Below are 26,217 nucleotides of genomic sequence, written 5' to 3'. Positions count from 1 at the left end.
ATAGGATTCTCCAGGCAAGGACACTGGAGTGGGTTGCCATGCCCTTCTGCAGGGGATCTTCCCAACCCAGGGACTGAACCTGTGTTTCTCATGTCTCCTGCATTAGCAGGCTGGTTCTTTACCACTAGCGCAGCCCTATGCCAAAGAGACTATACCAGCACTTTGGAACTTTGCAATCATCTCAGGTCATCACGAAACTGTGGAAATGCTCAAGTCACTTTAATGGAATTCTGAAGAAAAGAATCTACTACTATTACCCAGGACAGACTTGAGCTAGATTACAAACAAATAAAACTAATAACATTTGACATTAGAGAAGAAAAATCCAGTCAAGCTGAAGGGTTTTTGTTTTTTTTATGTCATAATTTTGGGGTTAGGATTTTTTTGAGAGAAATAACTTCAGTCTAGAAATAATATAGCTAATTTCTTTTCCATTAAATAAATGAGTGATGAGTAATCTACCCATAAACAGTAAAGACCACCAAAATTGTTACTTCTCCCATGCACTTGGAGATAGGAAAATTTTATGCAGGCTTTAAACATGAAAATATATTTCCCTGTACTAAGGTCTTAGTATTTTACCCTGAGGTCTTTGTATTTTGTTTTCTAAGAAGTTAACCCACCTTCCTATTCTCCCCAGATAATTACAATAAAATGTATGGAAAGCATGGCCAGGATGAAATTCAACAGAAAAAGACAATCTACCACTTATTGTGATAGGATGCTGCTGATAAGTCACTTCAGTCGTGTCTGACTCTGTGCAACCCCATAGACAGTAGCCACCAGGCTCCCCCGTCCCTGGGATTCTCCAGGCAAAAAACACTGGAGTGGGTTGCCATTTCCTTCTGCAATGCATGAAAGAGAAAAGTGAAAGTGAAGTCGCTCAGTCATGTCAGACTCTTAGCGACCCCATGGACTGCAGCCCACCAGGCTCCTCCATCCATGGGATTTTCCAGGCAAGAGTACTGGAATGGGGTGCCACTGCCTTCTCCTAAATCATTCCTGCTGCTGCTGCTGCTGCTAAGTCACTTCAGTCGTGTCCGACTCTGTGCGACCCCATAGACGGCAGCCCATCAGGCTCCCCTGTCCCTGGGATTCTCCAGGCAAGAACACTGGAGTGGGTTGCCATTTCCTTCTCCGTGGTAGGATATGTATATTTTTTAAAGGTTAGTAACCAATTAAAATTTCCTTAATAAAGGTGAAAGTGCCAGATTTCAAGAGGACAATTATGATAACTCATTCAGGTCTTTCCTAAAAATTTTTCTATTTGTTTCTAGTTTGTGGAAAACCCACCCTTTGGGGATTAAACCTTTGAGAAAAACTGAAGTGTACAATATAATGCCAAAATAATGTAGCAATTACTCTTTGAAAGTCTCTACATCAAAAAGAAAGATGACACTTGGGATAATAATAACAAAACTAAAAAACAAAATTAATATAAAGAACTCCAAAGCCGAAATCACTTGTACTTCTTCAGAAACTCAGTTGTGCCCTATATTGTTCAGGTCTGAATTAAAAGAACCCATGAACATAATATGCATTTGTTTTTGTGAAAAGGAAAAATAGTTTCATTTACCTAAGGTATTAAGTATTTCTCTCTTCCATTTTCCCATTTTAATTGTTAATAAATCTCTGTGATATATCAATAAATTACGAGTTATAAGCCCTTCGTGGGCACATGTGTCTTGCAGTCTAGCATACCACCGAGCAGATTTCCAACATGTGCATGTTCTTTAACACTCTTCCCTTTAGCTCTTTAGTTTAGAAAGAAGGAAGTTGTAGAGCGAGGGGAAGCATCAGTGATCTCGCTTCTCAGTCTTAATAATTTGAAACTATGACTCATTAGAGAGTGATGACTGATATTCTGCTTATCAGTACACAGTTGAGTTTACCTATGAATTACTGAGAGACTGAGAATAGCAGCCAAAGAAACGAAGAGCCACCTGGCAGAGTCACATACACTGTGACCAGAAGAAAGAGATTATTCTGAGAGTTATCTAATTCTTTGACTTCTTTCATGCTTCGGGAGTGTTTCAAGTTTGCAGAAATGAAAATCAGAAGTCTTCCGGACCAAAAGTTTGATTTTTCAAACTTGACGGCCAAAAGTGCAGGCATTTTTATTTGGCCTCATGTGTACATTATGAGTTAGAACTTTAAAAATGCCAGCTTTCCTAATATTTCTTTCAAGAATCAGGTATTCCTTCTCCTCTCCAAGTGTCTCCTGCTGGTTAAAGTCCAGGCTTCTAGGGATTTTGACCAGTCCTGCTATACAAGGTAATGTCATCATCCAATCCTGGGACTGAACAGTCTGTGTTCTCTAGTAAGACATATTTGTCTTCACTGCCATTTGCAGAGAGGACTTCTTTCTGAGTAGTGGATGTCAGGTCACTCCAGGTAATGTCAATGTTTTTAAAAGCATGTAGAAGGAAGATGCCATTGATGATGGTGAAGAACCCACTCAAAGTCCCAATGACATCTCCAGCATTCATGCCATACCATTCTTGGAATAAGATGGCGGAGCAAGTCACCACCATGGATGTGAACAACACGTAATAAATGGGAGTCACAAGAGATGTATTAAAAGTGTCCAGTGCTTTGTTGAGATAGTTGATCTGTGTCATCACTGAAAGCACAAGTACAGCCAACAAAACAAAGACCAGGGGATGCTTATAAACGGGCTTCCATTCCAGTAGTTCTTTAATGGCAATTCCCAGGCCCTTGACAGAGGAAACTGAAAATGCTCCAATCAATGAACAGATTGATATGTAGACCAATATATTGGCCTGTCCTTTCTTGGGCGCCACAATCAAAATTAGTACCAAGGAGATCACAGTTATGATCACAGCAAAGCAGATAAATCCTGTTAGAAGGAGAAAAGAATTAGACTTTAGAAAATGCCAAGAGGGTCAGGTCTTTGTGAAATCTTGTTAGTCATGAGTTTAGGAGCATAAGTGTTTTAGAAAGAGAACCATGATTAAATTAAAAACAGGAACAGCAACAACATGTTACTGCATGGCTTTTGATATCTCACAGCGGACTTTCACAGACATATTTGAACCTCACAGACAACACTATAAGGTATAGCAGGTATTGCCCGATTGACTTTATTTTCAGAATGAGGAAGATGTCAAAGTTTGGGTTGGAATATATGCCTTTCCCCTCTCCAATTCCCATCTCTTCCCTTCATTCTCTGGAAGTGAAGCACGGACACAAAAATAAGTTGTGGCACCTTTTCAGAAGGCTTGTACTACTCAGAAGGCTTGTAGTATATCTCAACCCACAGACAGGCTTGCAGGAAGCATATTATAATATTATTACAAACTCATGTGATGAGAGAAAGTGGAGCAGAATTTGAGTGTCTCTTTCAGTTGAATTACAGACCTGGGTCTCTCAATTTCATTTCCATTTCATGCAGAGTAGCAACTTTCTCTTCTTGTGGGGCATGGATAACCATCACAGTTGATCCCAATATACTTAATATGCAGCCTATTTTCCCATGAATGTTCAACTGCTCATTTAAAAAGTAGGAAGACAATATTGCACTGTGGGAAGAAGGAAAAAAAAATCACTCTTATTCAATTATCTTGGGATTCCCCAGCAGCTCAGTTGTCAGGCTGTGGTGTGAACCGGTCTGTATCTCAGTCAACTGCTTGGAATATGCTACGTGACACTGAAAACCCCACTTAGCTTGCTTGCTTTATTTATGTGTGTGTGAAGTTTGTTATATATTACTAAATTTGTATTTAGAAAAATTTCTACCATTTGTCAAACTTTAAGATTAACATTTAAAAAATCATTGGTAGTTTGCTATTTTAAAAAAATTTCATGGGAGTATAGCTGATTTACAATGTTCTGTTAGTTTCAGGAATACAGCAAAGTGAATCACCTATACATATGCATATGTCCACTCTTTTTTAGATTCTTTTCCCATATAGGCCATTACAGAGTATTGAGTAGAGTTCCCTGTGCTATACAGTAGGTTCTTATTAGTTGTCTATTTTATATATAGTATATATATGTCAATTCCAGTCTTCCAATTTATCCCTTCCTCTCCCTTCACCTTCTGGTAACTGTAAGTTTATTTTCTACATCTGTACTCTGATTAGCTTTAAAACTCAGAAAAGACAATTAATCAAATCTGCTTAATTGCTTTTATATCTAAAACGTCATAATAGGCATTCTGTACACCTGAAAATTTCCCATGACCTTCTAAGAGGTCCCACTCAATCTGATTTCATTTTCCCCATCTTCTTCTGTAAAGTCTAAGTAGAAGATATTTTTGCATCTTACTGGCGTGATACATTTAGAACATGCATGCTCATGAAAGCTTCAAAGAAAGATGTAAGCCTAAAGAAGAATTAACTCTGCTCTTCAGGGCCAGTATTTAGCTGGTACACACAAGTACAACCAAATGGCTTGTCAAAAGACTAAAATGTTTCCTTACCAGCTGCTATTGCCCTGACCCTTTCACCTATCCAATGCTCCCACTGCTTTGGTTGCTATGGCCCAGAAGTTCTAGACTGGCGCCACGACGGACACAGATTATGCCTTCCTGCTGTTCAACCACTAGGTCGGCTGTGGTCCCTTCTCCTTATGCCCTGGCACTCCCACCAGTGGGTAGGCCTAGTCATAAACCTTCTTCTAGAGGTTAATAATGGAGATAAAAGGAAAAGACAACAAACACAATAGTTGCTTAGTTACAAAATAAAACAGTTCATGGGCTCATGGGACACATTCATTTGGGATCATCATAACGATCAACTCAGATATATTAGATCCACTTTCTACTGACAGGAAAATGACTCCTGCTTGCAGGACTAAAAGAAACTAACATGTCTCCAAACAGAAGTAATTCAGCATCAATGCAAGAGTTTTAGTAAAGAGCTGAAATTTAACCAAAATATCATGCTTTTTAAAGTCCTCTGATAACTATGGTCATTAACCATTATGACAAGAGAAAGCATAAAGAGGGTTGTGGCAATTTGTTCAGGCGAGAGGGGAAAAACTGCTTGGCCTCACTGAATCATCACAAAGAAAACACACAATTACCTTAAGTTTGGCAGGAAGACACTCCATTTCTTATTTCTACTGCTATTTATTGTGGAATCTTCTTAAATTATTTTTGTGATTTTCAAAATTTTGCTTCGATGATATGCTTAGTAATCTATTTCTTGTGGATTATGTGAATCATGGTATTAAAATCTCTGCAGAAGCCAAGTTCCTTACTGCTCACATACCTTACAAGAACACTCAGAGCGCCCAGTGAGGTGACCAGAGTGGCAGGAGCGAAAGCATAAGCTGCAAAATTCACCACCTCTCCTGCTCCCACTGGAAAGCAAGCAGCAGCATTAATATAAATGACAGGCACATGTATTCAACAACGGACACAGGCAAAACAGTAGTCTTTTATCCTGAAGACGCTCATATCTAATGAAAAGGAATAATTTAACTTCTTTTAGGGAAGGTGGGCAAAGTTTGGTATTAAAAGGTTGCAGATAAACCGTAACTACCTGATGATGCAAACTCACTAACACAAAAAGTGGTGACAGGGAAATATCTATTTTAAAAGACCTTCAATAAAGATTTTAGTTACTTTAGTACCAGAAACATAGTTGGTCACTCTGCTGAAATCTGGTAGAGGTAGGCTTTGAAGTGAGCAGAGAATTATTGTTTGCCCAAGAATACCTACTGTTGGGCAAATTAACAATGAAGCAACTTGTAAAATTAGAACACTTTCTAGAGGTGTACAGTCCAGTCAGGGGATAGGCAGAGATACCCACAGGCCTGTGTAGTCAGCCAGCCCTGGACTGCAGGGGATCTACGAGCAAGTAACAATATCTTAGCTCAAGTCCTAATAATGTGCTCCTGAAGGCCTTTTCTTATCTGAGCAACTCCAGACTTCCATGAGATAGGGGGATGCAATTAACTTTGAGAGCAATGGAAAATCCCTCTAAGAGTTGGGTTCTTGTATTGAGGGCAGATTATTCTCCTGGGTCACCACTGAATGCTTGCCCACAGAATGTAGTATTTCACACCGCAACTATGCCAAGCACATACTTCTTGTTGAGAGAGCTTCTGGAACAGATAAAAGACACCAGTACACTTTTTCTTTTTCCCCCTGGCTGCTATCCGCTCCACTCCCAGCCCCTACCCCATCCCCAGCCAGATCTGCAAGAGTAATCAGCTTTAAAACATCGTAAAAGAAATAGAAACATACAGAATGGAACAATTAGGAGACTGTGCATAACAGCAACAATGGTGGTTTTCTTGGAATCATAAGCAATGAAATAAAATTCATATTTTATGGCAAGATGAGAAAAATGTAAGCATAATTTTTTTCCCCATTTGGGCCTCCCCTCTCCCGTTTAGTGTGTCTTGTGCATTAACCAGACCTCCTTAGCAGATATCCTTCTTCCTTAATCTTGAAGGGCTCACTACCTTCTTTGTACATGCATCTCTGGATTCTGTAAAGTGTACATTATACAGCATTTAATGTACAGCGTCCTGTCTTGAAAAACTTATACAACTGTGCTTTGATCTCTAATGGGCAGAATAGTTTGCTGACAGGCTGTTCTCAGGTTATAATTCTCAATTTGGCTTGAACAAAATTTTCCATTTCTTTTTTAGACTGACCAGTTAATTTTTCATCAACATAAGCTTTCTTGACTATCTCATTATTTATATTTTTATCATGATAGCTTTCCAGGAAAATACTGACTTCACGAAGTACTATGTGTTTGTCTCTAGGTAAAAATCTCTAACGTTGAAGACAATGCTTTTCTCTCTTCAATACTTGTAGAAACCATGTGCATGGTGAGAATATAATTACAAATGTAGCCATATAATATTCTTCTACTTTCTATTGCATAGGTAGAGGGTGGGAAGATACGAGAAAGAGAGAGAGTAAAGGAAGAGAATCATCCAAGTATTTATTTGGAATCTTCCCAGTAGGGTCCCTGACAACAGTTACTCAAATGAAGTAAGAAAACAAATGTGAAAACACCTTAAAAATTGAAAAAATTGAAATTATTTTTATTCATCTTGTAAGCGGATAGGGTATGGGTTTCCCAAAGGAAAAGAATGAGATACAGCTTATTGATGTAAGAGAAGCCATCTTAGGCCTAAGCTATTGTGTGCTCTAAGCCTGGCCACAGTGCTTGCCCTTGAACAGGCCTCAGTAATTAACGATCTTAAAGGAACAAAAGGACAAACTGTTATCAGGCAAGAAAAGTAACAACAGTAAAGATGATAAATTGGTTGTAAAGACTCCCAATTCTGGTTCAGTGGAAAGGTTAGCCTAAAGTACTTTCTTGAGCTATTTTGCAGAATTTAAATCCCCTCCACCACTAGATCCATTTGAACCTAAGGAATGATGTTGAACTTGCCCAACCCTCATGACTTCTATAAACTAGATAGAAGCCTTAGCTTGGAATTTATCAACCTTCATCCCATTTCTATGTTGGATTCTCTGCTCAAGCCCTCCATTAGTATGCACATACTTTGAGCTTGAAACTTTCCCAATTTGCTGTTTGGGCAGACAGCGCTTTGGGAAAGATCCCCAGAATTCTTACCTGCTCCAAGTAACAAATCCTTTTTTCTTCTTATCTTTGGTTTGGTTGTGTCTTTTGACACCCACCAAGAGGCGAAACCCAGTTTTGAGGTAACAAGCCTTTTAGATACCACCATTTGTTAAAAAAAAAAAAAAAAGTTATCCAATTAAGAGAATCTCAAAAATACTGAAATGTTTTACTTGGTGCAGGAAAACTGATGGAAGTTTAAAGGCTGCAGAGGGAGATGGCTGGCAAGTGTGTGAAACTACAATTTATGAGGTCCTTTCTCTGGAAGTTTAAGGCTTGGAATTTGAGAAAGTTCAGAGGAGTTAGCAGGGAGATATAAATCTGTGAAAGTGCTTGAGAGATAACACTGCCTTCTCTCTAGACATCACATTAATAAAAGTGCTTTCACCTCATACAGAGTCTCATTTAATCCTCTGGGCAAGTCTAGGAGGAGGGAGAATGCTGACAATCTTCATCTCCTCTCTGTTTATTCAGAACCAAGCAGCCCAAGGGGACTTTCATTTATCCACGTTTTGGTCCTGGCTAGGAAAGTTAGCTACTCTATGCAGCTAGAATAGTCACATATAGAATTAGGAGCTGGGGAAATGTAGCAGGGAAGCATTTTCATCAATTATTATGGGGAATAAAATACAAGAGAAGGAGAAGTTTGTGATAAAACATAAGATTTCAGATGATAAGTTTTTTCCTGGCATTCCAAGACAGTATTGAGAACATGAGGGTGGGAGGAAGACAGAATAAAAATTAATTCTAAATTCATAGGACTTACTTTACATATAAGACATTATGCCCACACAAAAACTTCCAGACTTATATGCCAGCCTTACCAGCTGGATAAACTGATCAATTTGAACAACTGCATGTAATTTATTCATCATTTTGCAAGCAAACACCATTCTTGGCATTATGGACTCACTTGAGAGTAATCCTGCCCACCAGAGCCATTCCTTGAGGTAAGAATGTCCACCTTGTCCTAGGAAAATGATGAAAATAGAAATTAAGTTCTAAAGTGGAAGAAGAGGGTTTGGGGAATTAACTTCCATAAAAGGTACCGGAATATGGTTGGAAAAAGCAAGACTTAAGGCCTACTCAGTATATCTCATCTTTTAGCTTACTTACTCAGTCATTTCTAGAGATCTCCTAAAGTTTTCTTTATGTTGCCTTTGATTTCTACAGAAAATAAGTTTTCTTCATTTGCAGGAAAATTAGTCATGAGGTTTATTATTGTCAACTCAAAAAAAAAATGCAAACCTAAAAACTGAGAATTATGTTCTATTTGGTGGATTTGCTGAGGGCTTAAGTCTGGGAGGCAGCCTCTCAGATAATTCTGAGGGCCTGCTCTGAATAGGAAAGGGAAGAACCAGGATATATAGGAGTTTTGCGGGGGTGGGGGGGTGGGGGGGGAAACCAGATAGTTGGAACATCAAAAGATTACTGTTAATTAAAAAAAATGAATTTAGCACTTTTATTTGTATGGGAAGATGTAGGAGTCTGGCTCACTGGAATCATTCCTTTGGTATGCACCTTAACTATTTAGGGCCAGTATCGAGTGCTCTCCATCTTGAATCCCCTCAGGCTGCACTGTCTGCTGGTGGGGGCAGTCACTAATGCCTTGATGTCAGCAGTATCCTTTGTTTACTGATATGGAAGGTGACATTTTTTGTCTAAACTATTTATGCCATTCAGAGGTGTAGATCTCTCTCTCTCTCTCTTTAGTCGCTAAGCCATGTCTGACTCTTGCGACCCGATGGACTGTAGCCTGCCAGGCTCCTCTGTCCATCGGATTCTCCAGGCAAGAATACTGGAGTGGGTTGCCATTTCCTTCTCCAGGGGATTTTCCTGACCCAGGAATCGAACCCAGCTCTCTTGCTTTGCAGGCAGATTCTTTACCAACTGAGCTATGAGGGAATAGAGAGAATTATAAGCCCTAAATGCTTTATTTTGGCCACAGTTAAAGACAGAACCCTGTAAATATTAAATTAGATTGGTACCAAATGAAGACATTAAAGGAAAGAAGATGGTTGACATAAGAACTTTTGAAATTTTGGATAGTCAATGAGAGAATAACCAGCATTAGCCAGCTGGACTCTACTTATTCTCTACCTTTTGGCACCACGAAACTGAATTTGTGTCAGTTGTCCTTCAGTCGCTCAGTTGTGTCTGACACTTTGTGACCCCATGGACAGCAGCATGCCAGGCTTCCCTGTCCATCACCAACTCCCGGAGCTTGCACAAACTCATGTCTGTTGAGTTGGTGATGCCATCCAACCATCTCATCCTCTATCATCCCCTTTTCCTCCTACCTTCAATCTTTCCCAGCATCAGGGTCTTTTCTTTGCAATGAGTCAGTTCTTTGCATCAGGTGGCCAAAGTATTGGGGCTTCAACATCAATCCTAATGAATATTCAGTACTGATTTCCTTTAGGATGGACTGGTTGGATCTCCTTGCAGTCCAAGGGACTCTCAAGAGTTTTCAACAACACCAAAGCTCAAAAGCATCAATTTTTTGGTGTTCAGCCTTCTTTATGGTCCAACTCTCAAATCCATACATGACTACTGGAAGAACCATGGTTTTGACTAGACGGACCTTTGTTGGCAAAGTAATGTCTCTGCTTTTTAACATGCTGTCTAGGTTTGTCACAGCTTTTCTTCCAAGGAGCAGGCATCTTTTAATTTCATGGCTACAGTCACCATCTGCAGTGATTTTGGAGAAAATCAAGAAAATAAAGTCTGTCACTGTTTCCATTGTTTCCCCATCTATTTGCTACGAAGTGATGGGACCAGATGCCATGATCTTCATTTTCTGAATGTTGAATTTCAAGCCAGCTTTTTCACTCTCCTCTTTCATTTTCAGCAAGAGATTCTTTAGTTCCTCTTCGCTTTGTGCCATAAAGGTGGTGTCATCTGCATATCTGAAGTTATTAATATTTCCTGGCAATCTTGATTCCAGCTTGTGCTTCATCCAGCCTGGCATGATGTACTCTGCATATAAGTTAAATTAGCAGGGTGACAATATACACACTTGACATACTTCTTTCCCAATTTGGAACCAGTCTGTTGTTTCATGTCCAGTTCTAACTGTTGCTTCTTGACCTGCACACAGGTTTCTCAGGAGGCAGGTAAGGTGGTCTGGTATTCCCATCTTTTTAAGAATTTTCCACAGTTTGTTGTGATCCACACAGTCAAAGGCTTTAGCGTAGTCAATGAAGCAGAAGTAGATGTTTTTCTGGAATTCTCTTGCTTTTTCTATGATCCAGCGGATGCTGGCAATTTGATCCGTGGTTCCTCTGCCTTTTCTAAATCCAGTTTGAACATCTGAACTTTCTCTGTTCATGTACCGTAGGCCTGGTTTGGCGAATTTTGAGGATTACTTTGCTAGCAGGTGAAATTAGTGCAATTGTGTGGTAGTTTGAACATTCTTTGGCATTGCCCTTCTTTGGAATTGGAATGAAAACTGACCTTTTCCAGTCCTGTGGCCACTGCTGAGTTTTCCATATTTGCTAGGATACTGAGTACAGCACTTTCACAGCATTATCTTTTAGGATTTGAAATAGCTCAGGTGGAATTCCATCACCTCCACTAGCTTTGTTCGTAGTGATGCTTCCTTAGACCCACTTGACTTCACATTCCAGGATGTGTGGCTCCAGGTGAGTGATCACACCATCCTGGTTATCTGGGTCATTAAGCTCTTTCTTTGTATAATTCTTCTGTGTATTCTTGCCACCTCTTCTTAATATCTTATGCTTCTGTTAGGTCCATATCATTCCTGTCCTTTTTTGTGCCCATCTTTGCATGAAATGTTCCCTTGGTATCTCTAATTTTCTTGAAGAGATCTCTAGTCTTTCCCATCCTATTGTTTTCCTCTATTTCTTTGCACTGTTCACTTAGGAAGGTTTTCTTATCTCTCCTTGCTATTCTTTGGAACTGCATTCAGATGGATATATCTTTCTTTTTCTCCTTTGCCTTTCAGTTCTCTTCTTTTCTCAGCTAATTTGCCATTTCATCTGTTTGCATTTCTTTTTCTTGGGGTTGGTTTTGATCACCACCTCCTGTACAATGTTATGAACTTCTGTACATAGTTCTTCAGGCACTTTGTCTATCAGATCTAATCCCTTGAATCTATTTGTGTCTAGTCTACTGAAAAGGACAAAAACCTTTCCTAAGATACTCAGGGAATTATCTTCCCACTCTTGTAATGTTTTACCTTAACCACATGAATTAACCACTTATTTATGATTTTTTCCTTACAAAATTTGCAAATAACTGAATTGGAATATTAAAATATGATTTCTATGCTGTTTTAAAAAAACTTAGTATCAGAAATACTTTCTCAGCCCTTAATTAATAATTGAGCATTCTAAAGTCTGGTATATTATTATTAACCTTTATGAGACCATATAGACACTCAAACATATAGTTTCTAGTTTTTTTCTTATCATTAAATAAAAGCCTTAAATATTATAAACATCCAGGGATGTAAATCTAGGTTGAATTCTTATTCACTCATTTTTCTTTTTTAAAACTTTTTTACTTTATAGGCCATAATGCTTATATTAGATGTGTTTAATTCTTTTTTTGAGACATTGAAATATACTTGATTTATAATTTTGTGTTCCAGGTGTACAGCAAAGTGATTCAGTTATATATATATTTCAGATTAATTTCCATTATAGGTTATTACATGATATTGAATGTAGTTCTATATGCTATACAGTAAATATTTGTTGCTCATCTATTTTAGGTACACTAGTTTGTATCTCTTAATATCATACTTCTAATTTATCGTAATTTATCCCCTTCCCTTTGGTAACCATAAGTTTGTTTTCTATGTCTGTGAGTCTGGTTCTCTTTTATATATATAAATATTCATTTGCATTATTTTGTAGATTCCACATACAAGTAATATATATTTGTCTTTCTCTGTTTGACTTAGTATTACATTCTCTAGGTGCATCTGTGTTGGTGTAAGTGGCAAGATTTAATTCACTTTTATGATTGGGTAATATTTCATTATATTTATATATCCCATCTTCTTAAGCCAATCATCTGTTCATGGGCACTTGGGTTTTCTACATGCTTTGGCTTTTGTAATTAGTGCTGCTTTGAACACTGGGGTATGTCTTTTCAAATTAGAGTTTTTGTCTTTTTGAATATATGCCCAGGAATGGGACTGCTGGATCATATGGTAACTCTAATTTTAGTGTTCCAAGAAACCTCCAGTTGTTTTCCATAGTGGCTGTACCAATTTACCTTCCCACCAACAGTATGGGACGGTTCCCTTTTCTCCTAACCGTCTCCAGTCATTTGTCTGTGGACTTTTTAATGATGGCCATTCTGACCAGGGTGGGATAATAATACCCCTCTATAGTTTTGATTTGCATTTCTCTGATAATTAGTGATACTGAACATCTTGTCATGTGTCTATAGGTTATATGAATGTCTTCTTTGGGAAAATGTCTATGCAAGTGTTCTGCCAGTTTTTGGTTGGGTTGTTTGTTTTGACATTGAGTTGTATGAGCCATTTGTATATTTTGGATGTTAACTCCTTGCTGGTCGCACTGTTTGCAAATACTTTCTCCTATTACATAGGTTGTCTTTTTTTTGTTGTTGATGGTTTTCTTTACTGTGCAAAAGCTTTAAGTTTGATTAGGTCCTATTTGTTTAGTTTTGCTTTTATTTTTTTGCCTTGGGAGACTGATATAAAAATATTGCTATGATTTATGTCCAAGAATGTTTTGCCTATGTTCTCCTCTAGGAGTTTTATGGTGTCACATCTTATATTTAGATCGTTAAACCATTTTGAGTTTATTTTTGTATATGGTGGGAGGGAATGTTCTAATTTCCTTGATTTACATGTAGCTGTCCAGTTATCCCAACACCACATATTGAAAAAACTGTCTTTTCTCCATTATATATTCTTGCTTGCTTTATAATAGAATAATTGACTGTAGATGTGTGGGTTATCTCTGTTCCATTGATCTATAGGTCTGCTTTTGTGCCAATATGATGCTGTTTTGATTAATGTAGTTTCATTCACTTCTTAAGATAAATTCCCAGAAGTAGAATTATTAGATTTTAAGATGGTAACATTTTAAACTTTCCCAAATTTCTCTCAGGAAAATTTGTACCCATTTATATTGCTTCCAGCAATGTTTGAGAAAGCTATTTATTTCTCAAATTCCCTTAGCAGCATAGGGCATTATTTTTTAAAGAAAAACCAAATCTTGTTAAAATAGTAGGCAACAACTCTGGAGCCCATTGTTACATAGTTGATATCTCTTTGGATACTAGTGAATTAACATTTACTTAAGTATGTTTATTGGCCACTTACAGTTCTTATTCTGTGAGTTCCTTGTTTATGTGCTTTGTCTTTTTCTGTTAGGTACTAATCTTTTTCTTATCAACTATTGTTGTTTAGTCACACCTAAGTCACGTCTGACTGTTTTGAGACCCCATGGACTGTAGCCTGCCAGGGTCCTCTGTCCTTGGGATTCTCCAGGCAAGAATACTGGAATGGGTTGCCATTTCCTTTTCCTGGGATTATCAACTATAGTCACTCTTTATATATTGTGGATCCTAACCACCCTTTGTCATATATTTTGAAATTTTCTCCCCTACATGTCATTTCCTTTTCAGTTTCAGTTAAAGGTGTTTTCAAGTAGGATTTTTTTTTTTTTGTCTTTCCAGATAATCTCTTTCTTCATACAGAATTGTTTCCTCCTTTATCTTTATGCTTAGGAAGACTTTCTTTTAGGATTAAAAAAATTATTTTAAATTTAACTTAAACTATGTGAAATCTATTGTGAAAAATGGTATAAAGTAGAGCTCTTACATTTTTCTCCTGTAGTTTTTGCCAGTTGTCTCTATATTTTCGATTGAATAATTCATCCTTTCTCTAGTGGAGTGAAATGTCACTTTAAAAATTGTGTAATACGCTGCTGCATGGACTTACTCGATTTTTCAATTATCTTTTATTTTGTCTATCTTTTTAAATGCTAAACTATTTTAATCAGTGTCCCCTCAATAGTACTCTTCTGTAAACTTGTTTGTGTAATTCATAACCATTTATTATCCTCCATGGATCTTAGAACAATATTTAGCTTTTTAAAGACATTATTCTTGATTAAGAATGAATAGAAAATTCATGGCTAATGAAGGACAGTCAAGTAGAGCTAACAGCTTCTGAAACGTCACTGCAAATAGTAACCTAATTCTACTGCGATCCATTTATTGACCTGACAATACTTATTGGTTGCCAACCTCTATGCTAGGGAAGGTTCCTGCTTTTGTGAATCAACTATTGATAAATGAGCCTGTTGACAACAAGCAAATAAACAATAACTGTACAATGACAAATTATTCCAGGGACAGTGAAGGAAACCCTTAGTGCAATAATAGCAGGGGTGGAGGTGAGTGAGACCTTCCCAAAGAGGATGGTCAAGAAGGCCATTCTGGAGTGGTTATAGTTTAGTTGAAGTCTGAAGGATGAGTCACCAAGCGACAGGCAGGGAGAAGAGAGTTGAAGGCAAAGGAAAAGACCTTGAGGTGGGAAGCTGTCCCAGCCATGCTGCTCTCAGTCATTTCTGATTCTTTGCTGTCCCCATGGACTGTAGCCCACCAGGCTCCTCGGTCCATGGGATTCTCCAGGCAAGAATACTGGGGTGGGTTGCCATTTCCTACTCCAGGGGATCTTCCCGACCCAAGGATTGAACCCCTGTCTCTTGAGGTGGGAAAGAACTCGGTAAATTCCAAGAGCCAGAGAAAAGCAGGTGGCAGGGAGGGTAGCAGAAGATGAAGCTAGAGAGGTAGCGTGGGACACTTTAGGCAGGAGGTGAGGTCAGAGATTGTACAAAGATGTTTGGATTTTACTCTGCAAAGAAAACCCCCTAATGTGTTTAGCCTGATCTGACTTTAAATCCTGAAATCTCAGACTAAGGAGGAGAAGGAGGTAACAGAGGATGAGATAGTTGAATGGCATCACTGACTCAATGGATGTGAGTTTGAGCAAACTCCTGGAGACAGTGAAGGACAGGGAAGCCTGGCATGCTGCAGTCCAGAGGGTCGCAGAGTCAGACATGACTTAGCGACTGAACAACAACAAGGTTATGAAAGAAAAACTCTTTCCACACGCTAAACCTCTTGAGTTTTAGTCTCACCCTAAAGGAGACACAACTGGTTCAATCCTGGAAACTGCTGAGAACAGAGATAGGGGCTAAGACAGAGACAGGGAAATTCTCTGAAATTCTCATAGCACTGCGGTCTTACAATAGGATTATCTCTGCAATTAGAAACTTGAATTCGTTAGCTGCATTTGTCTCTTACCAGCTCTAGTGACACCCTTTTTGGCCAGTTGCAAGAGGCCCTTTTTTTTCAAGATGAAACTGGAGCCAATAAAAATACTGGAACTTATTGCCAGTACCAGGCCTATATAAAGGCTGTATTTGTTCTCTGTATTTGTAGAAACGCTCAGGTTGGTTATGCTGGAATTCAGGTCCCTGTAGAGGACAGAAGAAGCCAGCAGCTGTGACACACGTGTGATCTCACACCAAGCCTGGGAGGCATTTGGGCAGCTCAGGGACAGCACATAGCCTGGAAAAAGGGAAAGAGGGAGATGTCAACCGACAAAAGGGAGATGCATTAACATTTTCTTTCTTTATCCAAGAAATAGAAACTTTCTTTCTCTACTAACACACTTTTTTACTGCCTGATGGGCAGTCTGCAGCACGTGATGGGCAGTCTGCAGCACGTGATCCCCGGGCTGGCAGACACATTCTGCTGGGCTGACACATACAAGTTCTTCACAGTGTTTGCAAAGTGCTTTAGCTGTCATCATCTAAGCATGACAAACTTCACATCAAAGTCTGGATTCCTCTTATTGAATGGAAAGTCTAGCAAAACTTGGTTCTCTGCTGGAGCATCAAGGAGCTGTGTGCACTGGCTTGGGTTCAGTAGTTCATTACAGCCCCCTCCCCGGCACATCCACTTCTCTCCATCAGTGTGTTTCCCAGAAAGCATCAGTGTGTGTATAATGCCCGAAAGTAGGACAGAGCACAGCAACCCCACCAGACTAGAAATCACCACGTTACAAGAAACTGAGCTAACCCACTTGATGTGCATTTCAGAAAATGTGTTTAAAAGTGGGTCTAGTTTTCTAGACCACTTTCCCCATAGAGAATAATTTTTCAAGTCTAATTCACTTCCCTCCTTAATAAAATAGACTCTAATAGAAAAATGAATAAAATATCAGTTGGCCTTTTTTTTTCTTTCCCTTGAAGAGGATTCAAATAAGCATGTAAATCACTGAACCAGACCCATTATTATAACTGCCTTTTTTGGGGGGGGGCGGGGAGGAGCTAAATACTAAAACACAGAATGAAAACATTTTATACTGTTCAAGAGATTTTTATAATCTATTCTCCATTTGAAAAGCTGCCAACACAGTGACCCTGTGACTAGGTTTTCTATCTTCTCAACTTTTTTTCCCATTTAAAAGACATATTTTCCTAGCGTGACTTACCCTGAACAAAAATGCGCAAAAACAAATTTTAGAATTCAGTGAAATAAAGTCAGCTTTACATCTCAAAAATCTTAAGAAAGCACGTAAACAACAAAAGATAGTTTGACTAAATGTTGTCTTGGAAACAAAACTTTAATAGTGGGATCTGTGCCTCTGGGGCAAAGCAGTATGCGTGCGTGCGTGCTAAGTTGCTTCAGTCATGTCCAGCTCTTTGCAACTGTCTAGACTGTAACCCACCAGGCTCCTCTGTCCATGGGATTCTCCAGGCAAGAATACTGGAGTGGGTTGCCATGCCCTCCTGTAGTGGCTTCCCAACCCACAGATCAAACCTGCACATCTTTTGTCTCATACACTGGCAGGCAGGTTCATTACCACTAGCACCACCTGGGAAGCCCGAGAAGCAGTACGAGTTATGTGAATTTTGCCACACGTACAGCTGAGAAACAACTATTAAGTTCAAGTCTAGCAAAAGGTAAAATAACTGAATTCAGTTTTTTCATGGTTATTCTTTCATTTATCTCTGTAATTTGAAAATGAACCAACTTTGATTCAGAGATACAGGATAAATTCTGAGACAAAACTTCTAACTATTCCAAGGAGAATTATATTACTTCAGGGATAGTTTACTGTAACTGAGGAATTTTTCAGGCTGGTTGTTTTAGTAAGGACTGCTGCAAATTTTCACATAAGCTAGCCGCAAGCAATCTAGTCCTGAACACTGTTCATCTCATCTAACCCCCAATTACTACCAAAGTAACTTTTAGTAGTAAGAATTTTGATTACATGAATTTTTGTGAAAATATCTGACTGAACTGGACAGAAAATTCTATGGCTGCATTAGTATCATTTACTATGTAGTTAACATAACCATTCCAAAACTTTATCTCTGGAAACAGTGTGGGTGGATCTCATTCCAGTGAAACAATACTCTTTCTGAACTGTTTACACAGCAAAATGTTTCCAACATTTTAGGGGGCGTGGGGCAGAGGATGATAAGGGAGCGCAAATAATCTTTGTTGCCTTTTGTAAGTTCTCATTGTAAATGAACATTAATGTTGCATGTTTTATGGCAGGAAAAATAATAAAATCTTGTCTAGTTACTGACCTTAGAACTTAAATTGTTTTATGTTTGGGGAGCATATGAAAGAGGGAGGCCACGGCAGATATGAACGAATGAGGGAGTGACTGGTGGGTAGGTGGGTATGGAGTGCTGTAGGGCAGGAGGGGAGGGATGGAGGAAGCAGAATATGTGGGCAGGGACACTGGAGGGTTTCAGAGCAATTAGAGATCTCAAAATTGAGGTAGCTTCTTAAGATTATAGTAAGCAAAATAATTCTCCAGGAGTTTAATCCAAACTTTATCTAACACAGAAAATCTATTACATTCCTTCTTTTTCATTTTAATAGACACTGCCAATAGCCCTATCAAGTATCTAAACCAATTTATACTCCTGTCAGCAAAGAGCATGTATCATTTCTTTAATGTTATATTGTTTTAAATATTGAATAACATTTAGGAAATATGTGTCAGTTATAAAGAAAAAATAATATACACCAACGTATCAACCCCCTAATTTAAGAAATAAAACATTACCCCTCAAGGTAACAACTAATCTGATTTTCTAATAGTCCTTGCTTCAAAAAAAATGATTTCCTGGGACTTCCCTGCTAATCCACTGGTTAAGACTTGGAGGTTCCACTGCAAGGGACATGGGTTCAATCCCTGCTCAGGGAACTAAGATCCTACATGCCATGGGGAATGGCCAAAAAAAAGAAAGAAAGAAAGAAATTTCCCCTATAAGATTATCTTTAAATAATAAGTTGTTTTATTTTCTTCTTTTTGCACTTTCTAAAAATGTAATCATATAGTATGCATTCTTTGGTGATTGGCTTGCTTTTGAGGTTTATCATTCTTGATGCTCTGACTGTAAGGTTTCCTTTTTTCCCTACTGGTCTATAGAATTCCACTTTATGACTATCTCACCAGTAGTTTTTCTATTTTATAGTTTGCGGACATTTGGGTAATTTGCTGTGTTTTTGTTTTTACAAACAGTGCTGCTAACGTTCTCAATTATGTTAAACCAAATGAAGTTGATGATATTTGACAGTTTTTGACCCAACAGAAAATAGCGGTTTCATATGATTCAACTTAAGATGTATCTTCTAGGTACAGATGTGAATGTCTTCTTACACACACTTAAAAAATTTAACAACAAAGTCAAATTTTCTATAGGATTATATGCCTTTTCCCATGTTAAACTCCATTACTAATTGTCTATAATCTTGGGAAAGTTGAATCATTACTCTTGACTTCAGTTTCTTCATCTCTCAAATGAGGGAGTTTGACTCAATGAGTCCAAAGATCCCTTCAGTACCTTTGGGTTTGATAATAAGCTATCTTGGTTTCCAGAGTAACTTACTTATAATTCTGGTAGTTCATAAATATCGTTGATGGACCAGCTCTAAATTCATAGGCACGTGTATCTGGAAGATATCTTAAAGAAACTGATGCCAATATATTAAGTGACTTGGCAAAGCCACGTAACAGCCAAAATCGGGGCCAAATAATCCAATTCCCAGACTACTATTCTATTTCAGAAACATAAGAACAAAAAGTACAAATAAAGTCAGTTAAAATTGATTGTTGTTTATACAAAGATGAAATGGTTTGAATAGCTTTTTCAAGCCTTATTTGTCTATAAAGAATAAGTTGGGGCTCCCCTGGTGGCTCAGTGGTAAAGAATCTGCCTGCCAATGTAGGAGACACAGGAGGATCCCTGTTCCTGGAAGATCCCACATACCTTGGAGCAACTAAGCCTGTGTACCACAACTATTGATCTTGTACTCTAGAGCCTGGGAGCTGCAACAACCGAAGCCTGAGCATCCTAGAGTTTGGGTTGTGTGTAATACAGCAATAGCTGACTGATGGTGGTGGTTTGGTGGTTTAATCGCTAAGTTGTGTCTGACTCTTGCAACCCCATGGACTGTAGCCAGCCAGGCTCCTCTGTCCATGGGATTTCCCAGGCAAGAATACTGGAGTGGGTTACCACTTCCTTCTCCAGGGGATCTTCCGGACCCAGGGATCAAACCCACATCTCCTGCCTTGCAGCCAGATTCTTTACTGCTGAACCACCAGGGAAGCCCCTAGCTGACTGACACACTTGCCTGTTTATATCAGCGAAGGAAAGAATGAATGAGATCTCTTCTGTCTCCTACAATTTATTCCCCAAATATTAGCCAGTGTGAATCAGATTACATCACTCCCCTGCTTAATTCCCCATGATTTTTCATGGCAGTTATAACAAAATTTAAATTTCTAATTTTTAAAGAGCTTTATATGTTCTGAAGCTTGCTCACCTCTGACATTACGTTGCATTACTCTCTCACTCATTCCCTGAAACAACACTTTTCATTCTCTGATTCAATATATTTTTATTGAGTATCTACCATCTGTCAGGCATTTTCTAGAAGCTGGGGTTACAACTGTGAGTAAAGTAAAATTCCTGGGAAAATAAACAAGTGAACTAAAAACTACAGAATATGTTGACTGCCATGGAAAGGAGTAAAAGCAGCATAAAGGAGTATTTTTAAGAGAGAGCATTGAATAGAAAAACCTCTCTGCTAAAAGTAAATGCAAACACCCAGATGTGGGAATTTACTTGAGGAGAGTAAAAGGAAGTTTACTAGCCAGGTTGGCTGATGAGAGAAGAGAGATAATATGAGATGAGGCCAAAGAGTAGTAAGACATAGGCTCAGGTGAAATAAGCCTTTTGTTAAGTCCATCCTTTTGTGTCACTTCTTCTTCCAAAATTCTACAATGGCTTCCCTTTCCATTCAGAAAAAATCCAAAATCCCCACCACAGTCTAAAATGGCCTATAGAATCCTGCCTCCATGTATCTCTGTAACCTCATTTCCTAATTTTCTCCCTTCTTTCTTTAATAGGCTTAATTTCTTCTCATCTTAGAAGCTTTTAAGTAAGTAGCCTTCACTTGTTACTTAGTCCTAGTAGTGGCTGGTATGGCTAACTCCTCTTCGCTCAACTCTCACCTCCTTAGAAAGACCTTCTCTGCCTTTCCAACCTAATTTCTCACTTTCCACTGTACAATTTAACACTGCCAACCAAACAGATGTCTTCTTACAGCTTAATTATGGCTTTGTAACAACACTGTATATCCACAGATCTATTTCATTTATTCAACAAACTACCATGTGTGTGCTAAGTCACTTCAGTTGTGTCCAACTCTTTGTGACCCTAAGAACTGTAGCCAGCCAAGCTCCTCTGTCCATGGGATTCTTCAGTCAAGAATACTAGAGTGGATTGCCATTTCCTTCTCCAAGGGATCTTCCAGACTCAGGGACTGAACCCACATCTCCTGTGTCTCCTGCATTAGCAGGCAGGTTCTTTACCATTAGCGCCACCCAGGAAGCCCAAACTACCATACAAGGCACCATGTTAGGTAACCATTCATCAACACTTAAATTCTTATTATACTTTCTGTGTGCCCAGCCTGTTCTAGGAATGTGGGAGACAGTGATCAACAAGACAGGTAAACAGGTCTCTGTTCTCATGAAAACTGACAATTTTATTGAGAAATCTAACAAAAAGACAATAATAAGGAGGGTAGAATAGGAATGAGAAATAATTTGGAGCAGAAATGGAGAGAAAATTTGGAGCAGAATGAGAAATAATTTTGCTATAAACTGGAAGTTTGGAAATAAACTATGATAGGACTGGGTAAAAAGCCCATTATTTCAATTAATCCAAATAAAATTGAGCAGATACTGTTGTTTTTTTTTTTAAGTTAAAAATTTGTATCTCTAAACAAGATCATCCCACTATCAGTATTTTTGGAAGCCAAATACTCTATGAGGACTGTTGACCATGAAATTTCCTACATAAACTGCTGCAATTAATAACATATTATTTTCTGAACAACCTTTAGTGAAGATTTTTACTAGCTTAGAGCACTTAAATTTCCACACTTAGAGCACTTAAACTTGGAAAAAAAAATTATGCTTTTAACTTTTTTGTAGAAATCTGGAGAAAATCTATTTTAGTGTAATATAAAAGAAGCTATATTTTATATAGAAAATACAGTTTGCGCTGCTAATAAAAGTTATATTCATTTGGTGGAATTTTGAGAAATGTTTATGATATGGTTTTTTTAAGAGTAAAATCTCAGAATCATTAACATATACCATTGCATCCAAGAGGCCAGAGAATGCAGATGGGCACCTACAAAAAAATGAAGTCTCAAATAATTTTGTACTTGGTTTGATTCCTAATTATGAAGACTTATTCAATTATTTGGGCCTCTAGGCCCAGACTGTCTTGCAAATTTCTCTGTTCTATTAATAGAACCTAGGTCAACGTTTGACACATGGGACCTAGGTCAATGTCATTTGAATAAATGAACAAATGAAAAATGGATCCTTTATTCCATGTCAGGTCAGACTCTGAAGTGTTTGCTTCATATGTAATCCCACCTGCATCTACTCCTCAAACTCTAAACTGTAGGAATTATTCTCAATTTACAGATGAAGAAAGACTTAAGGAGGGTGTCATAGCTGAGAAGACTGCCTGTGTGCTCAGTTGCTTCAGTCATGTCTGATTCTTTGCAACTCCAGGGACTGCAGCCCACCAGGATCCTCTCTCTGTCCGTGGGATTCTCCAGGCAAAAGGACTGGAGTGGGTTGCCATTCCCTCCTCCAGGCGATCTTCCTGATCCAGGGATCGAACTGGAGTCATCTGCATTTCCTGCATTGCAGGCAGATTCTTCACCACTGAGTCACCAGGGAAGTTTCACTGATAACCATTCTGATTTCTCTCAAGTCTTTTCCCCCAGCTGTTGTTCAGTCTCTCAGTCGTGTGCTTAGTCATGTGTCCAACTCTTTGCAACCTCATGGACTGCAGCACGCCAAGGTTCCCTGTCCTTCACCATCTCCCCGAGGTTGCTCAAACTCATGTCCATTGAGTTTGTGATGCCCCCAGAGTCCCACATAATTAATTACCACAGTTAACCCTTGGTATTAAACATGGAGGGCTTCCTTGGTGGTTCAGAGGTAAAGAATCAACCTGCCAAAGCAGGAGACTTGAGTTCCATCCCTCGATTGGGAAGATCCTTTGGAGAAGGAAATGGCAACCCATTCCAGTATTCTTGCCTGGAGAATTCCATGGACAGAGGAGACTGGTGGCTACAGTCCGTGGAGTCACAGAGTCTTACAGAACTTAATGACTAAAAAACAGTGATTAAACATGGAACTTGAACATTTCTTGTTGGAACTAAATATATGAGCAAAGCAGGAAAATCATCCCAAAGTTCAAACAAGCAGGGTAATTCACACATCCTCCTTATAGATCCTTGGGTAAACAAGGGTGGATGTGTTAGTAACAGTCTGACTTACTGGTTTAGGAATTCTTTAGACAAAGACTGACGATCTAGGAATACTGCCTTCAAAACCACTTTTAAAACTACAACTTTCTAATAGTTTGTGAATTGTTCAGGCATTTTACTCTGTGTTCGTTCTTTCTCTTCCTGGCATCGTTCTGACTCGTTCACTGCGTTCTGGCTTAAAAACAAAACAAACAATACTTCTCCACATCAAGGAATAAGCTGGGAGAGCCAAGGAAAGAGAAACTCGGGGGGATTTGCCCGCAATTTTGGGAAGGTAGAGTTCTTGCCACGCTTCTCATTGTCCCCTCCCTCTTTACATCCTTACTGGGTAAATCAGAAATCAGCCTTCCTCTGGACTTTGTACAAACTGAAAACTGTGATTTCTCCTGATACAAACTGTCCGCCCGCGCCCCCTCCCCGCCTGCCTGGTCCCCAGGTCCTTAGTTTCATCCCGAGTTACATGCGCCATCGGTACTGAAGTTGTAGAAAGCTCAGGAGCAAAGGGCAAGGGGCGGCGCCCTAAGACTTTACCCGAAGAGGGTGGGGGCAGAAACCTAGGCCACAAAGCAGTGAGAAACCAACAAATGATTGCGCCCAGTTCCAGTCTCGGCTTAAGCAGCCAAGTGACTCTGCAGCGAGTCAGACGCGAGGCTACTGAGGTTGGAGGCGTCTTCACCTCTCAAAGAAAGAGGAGAGAGGTGGGCAGCCCAGCCTTGTCCAGCCTCCTCCCCCGAGGGTGTTCAGGGCGCCTGACCCTCTACTGTTCTTGAGCTTCGCCAAGCCATAGCTGTGCGCGACTGGACGCCCGCCGGGTCCACGGCCGCGCCCTCTGCCCACGGGATGACGTCGACCACGGACTTTGGAAGTGAGTCTGAGTCAGTGGAAGCGTCTTTCTCGGATGAAACTTGGGAGTCTTCCCACAACACCCTGAACACCCCGTCAAGACACTCAACTCTCCATAATTTACGTGGACCTGTCTTCTGGAGTGGGAGTGGGAAGCCACGTATATCTTGTTCGACTCAGGCATTCCCATAGAGTCTGGCATATTGTTGGTACCAATAAATATCTGTTGACGAGCTGAGTGAATGAATAAATGTATGAATGAGTACGTTAAGAGTCGGCGTTTCCCTTTCTAGACTCCACACGTACCCGCGACCTCCCGCCGGGTCTCATCGCCACCCGGACGCCAAGTCCTCCGGCCCGGAGCAGACACTCACCTTCTCGGCAGGGCTCTCCGGGCGGCAGCCTCACCTGTCCACCCATGGCCCCCGACGGGGCTTCCCAGGCACAGAAGCTTGCTCCTTAAGCACCGGGTTTTCTCCAGCTCCCCATGTAACCGCGTTGGGGCGGAGCCTTGGGGTCTCGGACTGCGGCGCGCAGACCCCGGCCCCCGGCAGCCTCAGCCAATGGGGACGGCGGGGTGGGGCCTCCGCTAGAGCCACGCCCCCGAGCCGCGGGGTTGGGTGCTGATTCCCACAGAGCGGGCGGAGGCTGCAATCCGCCCGCGCAGGTACCGGTGGTGGGTGCGAGGACGCCCCCTGGGGACCGCTGCTGGACCCAAGCAGAGCAGAAGCACAGGCACCCTTCGCGGGGTAAAGCGTCTCTCGGAGCGTGGAAGTCGCTAGGTCAACTCCCGGGGAATTTTGTGACGTAAAAGTCTGTGCTGAGGCCCCCTTCAGGCTCCTCCCTGGTCGAAATGCCCTCTGCCGGGGGATTCTGAGGGCCCTGCTTTGGGTGTTCGCGGCGTTGCAGGGAAGCTGTGGCCCCTGGGATTCTGCTCTGATTACCAAGTAAAGTTTATTCTGGCGGCTTGAGAAGAGAGTTTGTTGTTTTGTATTATTATCAGCTTTTCCCTAAGTCCAAGTTATGACCAACCTAGATAGCATATTCAAAAGCAGAGATATTACTTTGCCGACTAAGGTCCGTCTAGTCAAGGCTATGGTTTTTCCTGTGGTCATGTATGGATGTGAGAGTTGGACTGTGAAGAAGGCTGAGCGCCGAAGAATTGATGCGTTTGAACTGTGGTGTTGGAGAAGACTCTTGAGAGTCCCTTGGACTGCAAGGAGATCCAACTAGTCCATTCTGAAGGAGATCAGTCCTGGGATTTCTTTGGAAGGAATGAAGCTAAAGCTGAAACTCCAGTACTTTGGCCACCTCATGCAAAGAGTTGACTCATTGGAAAAGACTCTGATGCTGGGAGGGATTGGGGGCAGGAGGAGAAGGGGACGACAGAGGATGAGATGGCTGGATGGCATTACTGACTCGATGGACGCAAGTCTGAGTGAACTCTGGGAGATGGTGATGGACAGGGAGGCCTGGCGTGCTGCGATTCATGGGGCTGCAAAGAGTCGGACACGACTGAGCAGCTGAACTGAAATGAACTGAACTGAACTGAACTGAACTAGGCTCAAACTCCCACCTTCCATCTCTCCCTTTCCTAAGTCATATAGTTATTGCCCTAAACCCTAAAAGAAAGGCAACACTCAAACGACTAATTCCTACAAAACAGTAATAGCTAACGTTTATGACTTTATTTTTTGGGGCTCCAAAATCACTGCAGATGGTGATTGCAGCCATGAAATTAAAAGATGCTTACTCCTTGGAAGGAAAGTTATGACCAACCTAGATAGCATATTCAAAAGCAGAGACATTACTTTGCCAACAAAGGTCCGTCTAGTCAAGGCTATGGTTTTCCCAGTGGTCATGTATGGATGTGAGAGTTGGACTCTAA

General features: G+C 40.1%; 1 protein-coding gene across 1 annotated transcript; it reads right to left on the bottom strand.

Moving 5' to 3' along the window:
* Nucleotides 1–1,599: 1,599 nt before the first annotated feature.
* On the bottom strand, nucleotides 1,600–24,882 carry NIPAL1 (NIPA like domain containing 1). Its single transcript, XM_040238153.1, has 6 exons — nucleotides 24,704–24,882; nucleotides 15,897–16,163; nucleotides 8,491–8,547; nucleotides 5,238–5,328; nucleotides 3,382–3,542; nucleotides 1,600–2,860 (listed from the first exon to the last, which is right to left on the bottom strand). The coding sequence occupies exons 1-6, from the start codon at nucleotides 24,747–24,749 to the stop codon at nucleotides 2,244–2,246; spliced, it is 1,239 nt and encodes a 412-aa protein (XP_040094087.1). The 5' UTR covers nucleotides 24,750–24,882; the 3' UTR covers nucleotides 1,600–2,243.
* Nucleotides 24,883–26,217: the final 1,335 nt, after the last annotated feature.

This window comes from Oryx dammah, unplaced genomic scaffold (genome assembly GCF_014754425.2).
Source record: "Oryx dammah isolate SB20612 unplaced genomic scaffold, SCBI_Odam_1.1 HiC_scaffold_3, whole genome shotgun sequence".
In the NCBI taxonomy this organism is placed as follows: Eukaryota; Metazoa; Chordata; class Mammalia; order Artiodactyla; family Bovidae; genus Oryx; species Oryx dammah.
The sequence above is the reverse complement of the archived record's forward strand: the minus strand, read 5'-3'. Positions and strand labels throughout refer to the sequence as shown.

Coding starts and splice junctions, on each gene's coding strand:
- NIPAL1 (XM_040238153.1), bottom strand. CDS start 24,749: ATGGGTGGACAGGTGAGGCTGCCGCCCGGAGAGCCCTGCCGAGAAG. Junction 5,329..8,490: donor GTGGGCAGGATTACTCTCAA/GTGAGTCCATAA, acceptor CTTGCTTTCCAG/TGGGAGCAGGAGAGGTGGTG. Junction 2,861..3,381: donor AATGAAATTGAGAGACCCAG/GTCTGTAATTCA, acceptor TCCTTCTAACAG/GATTTATCTGCTTTGCTGTG.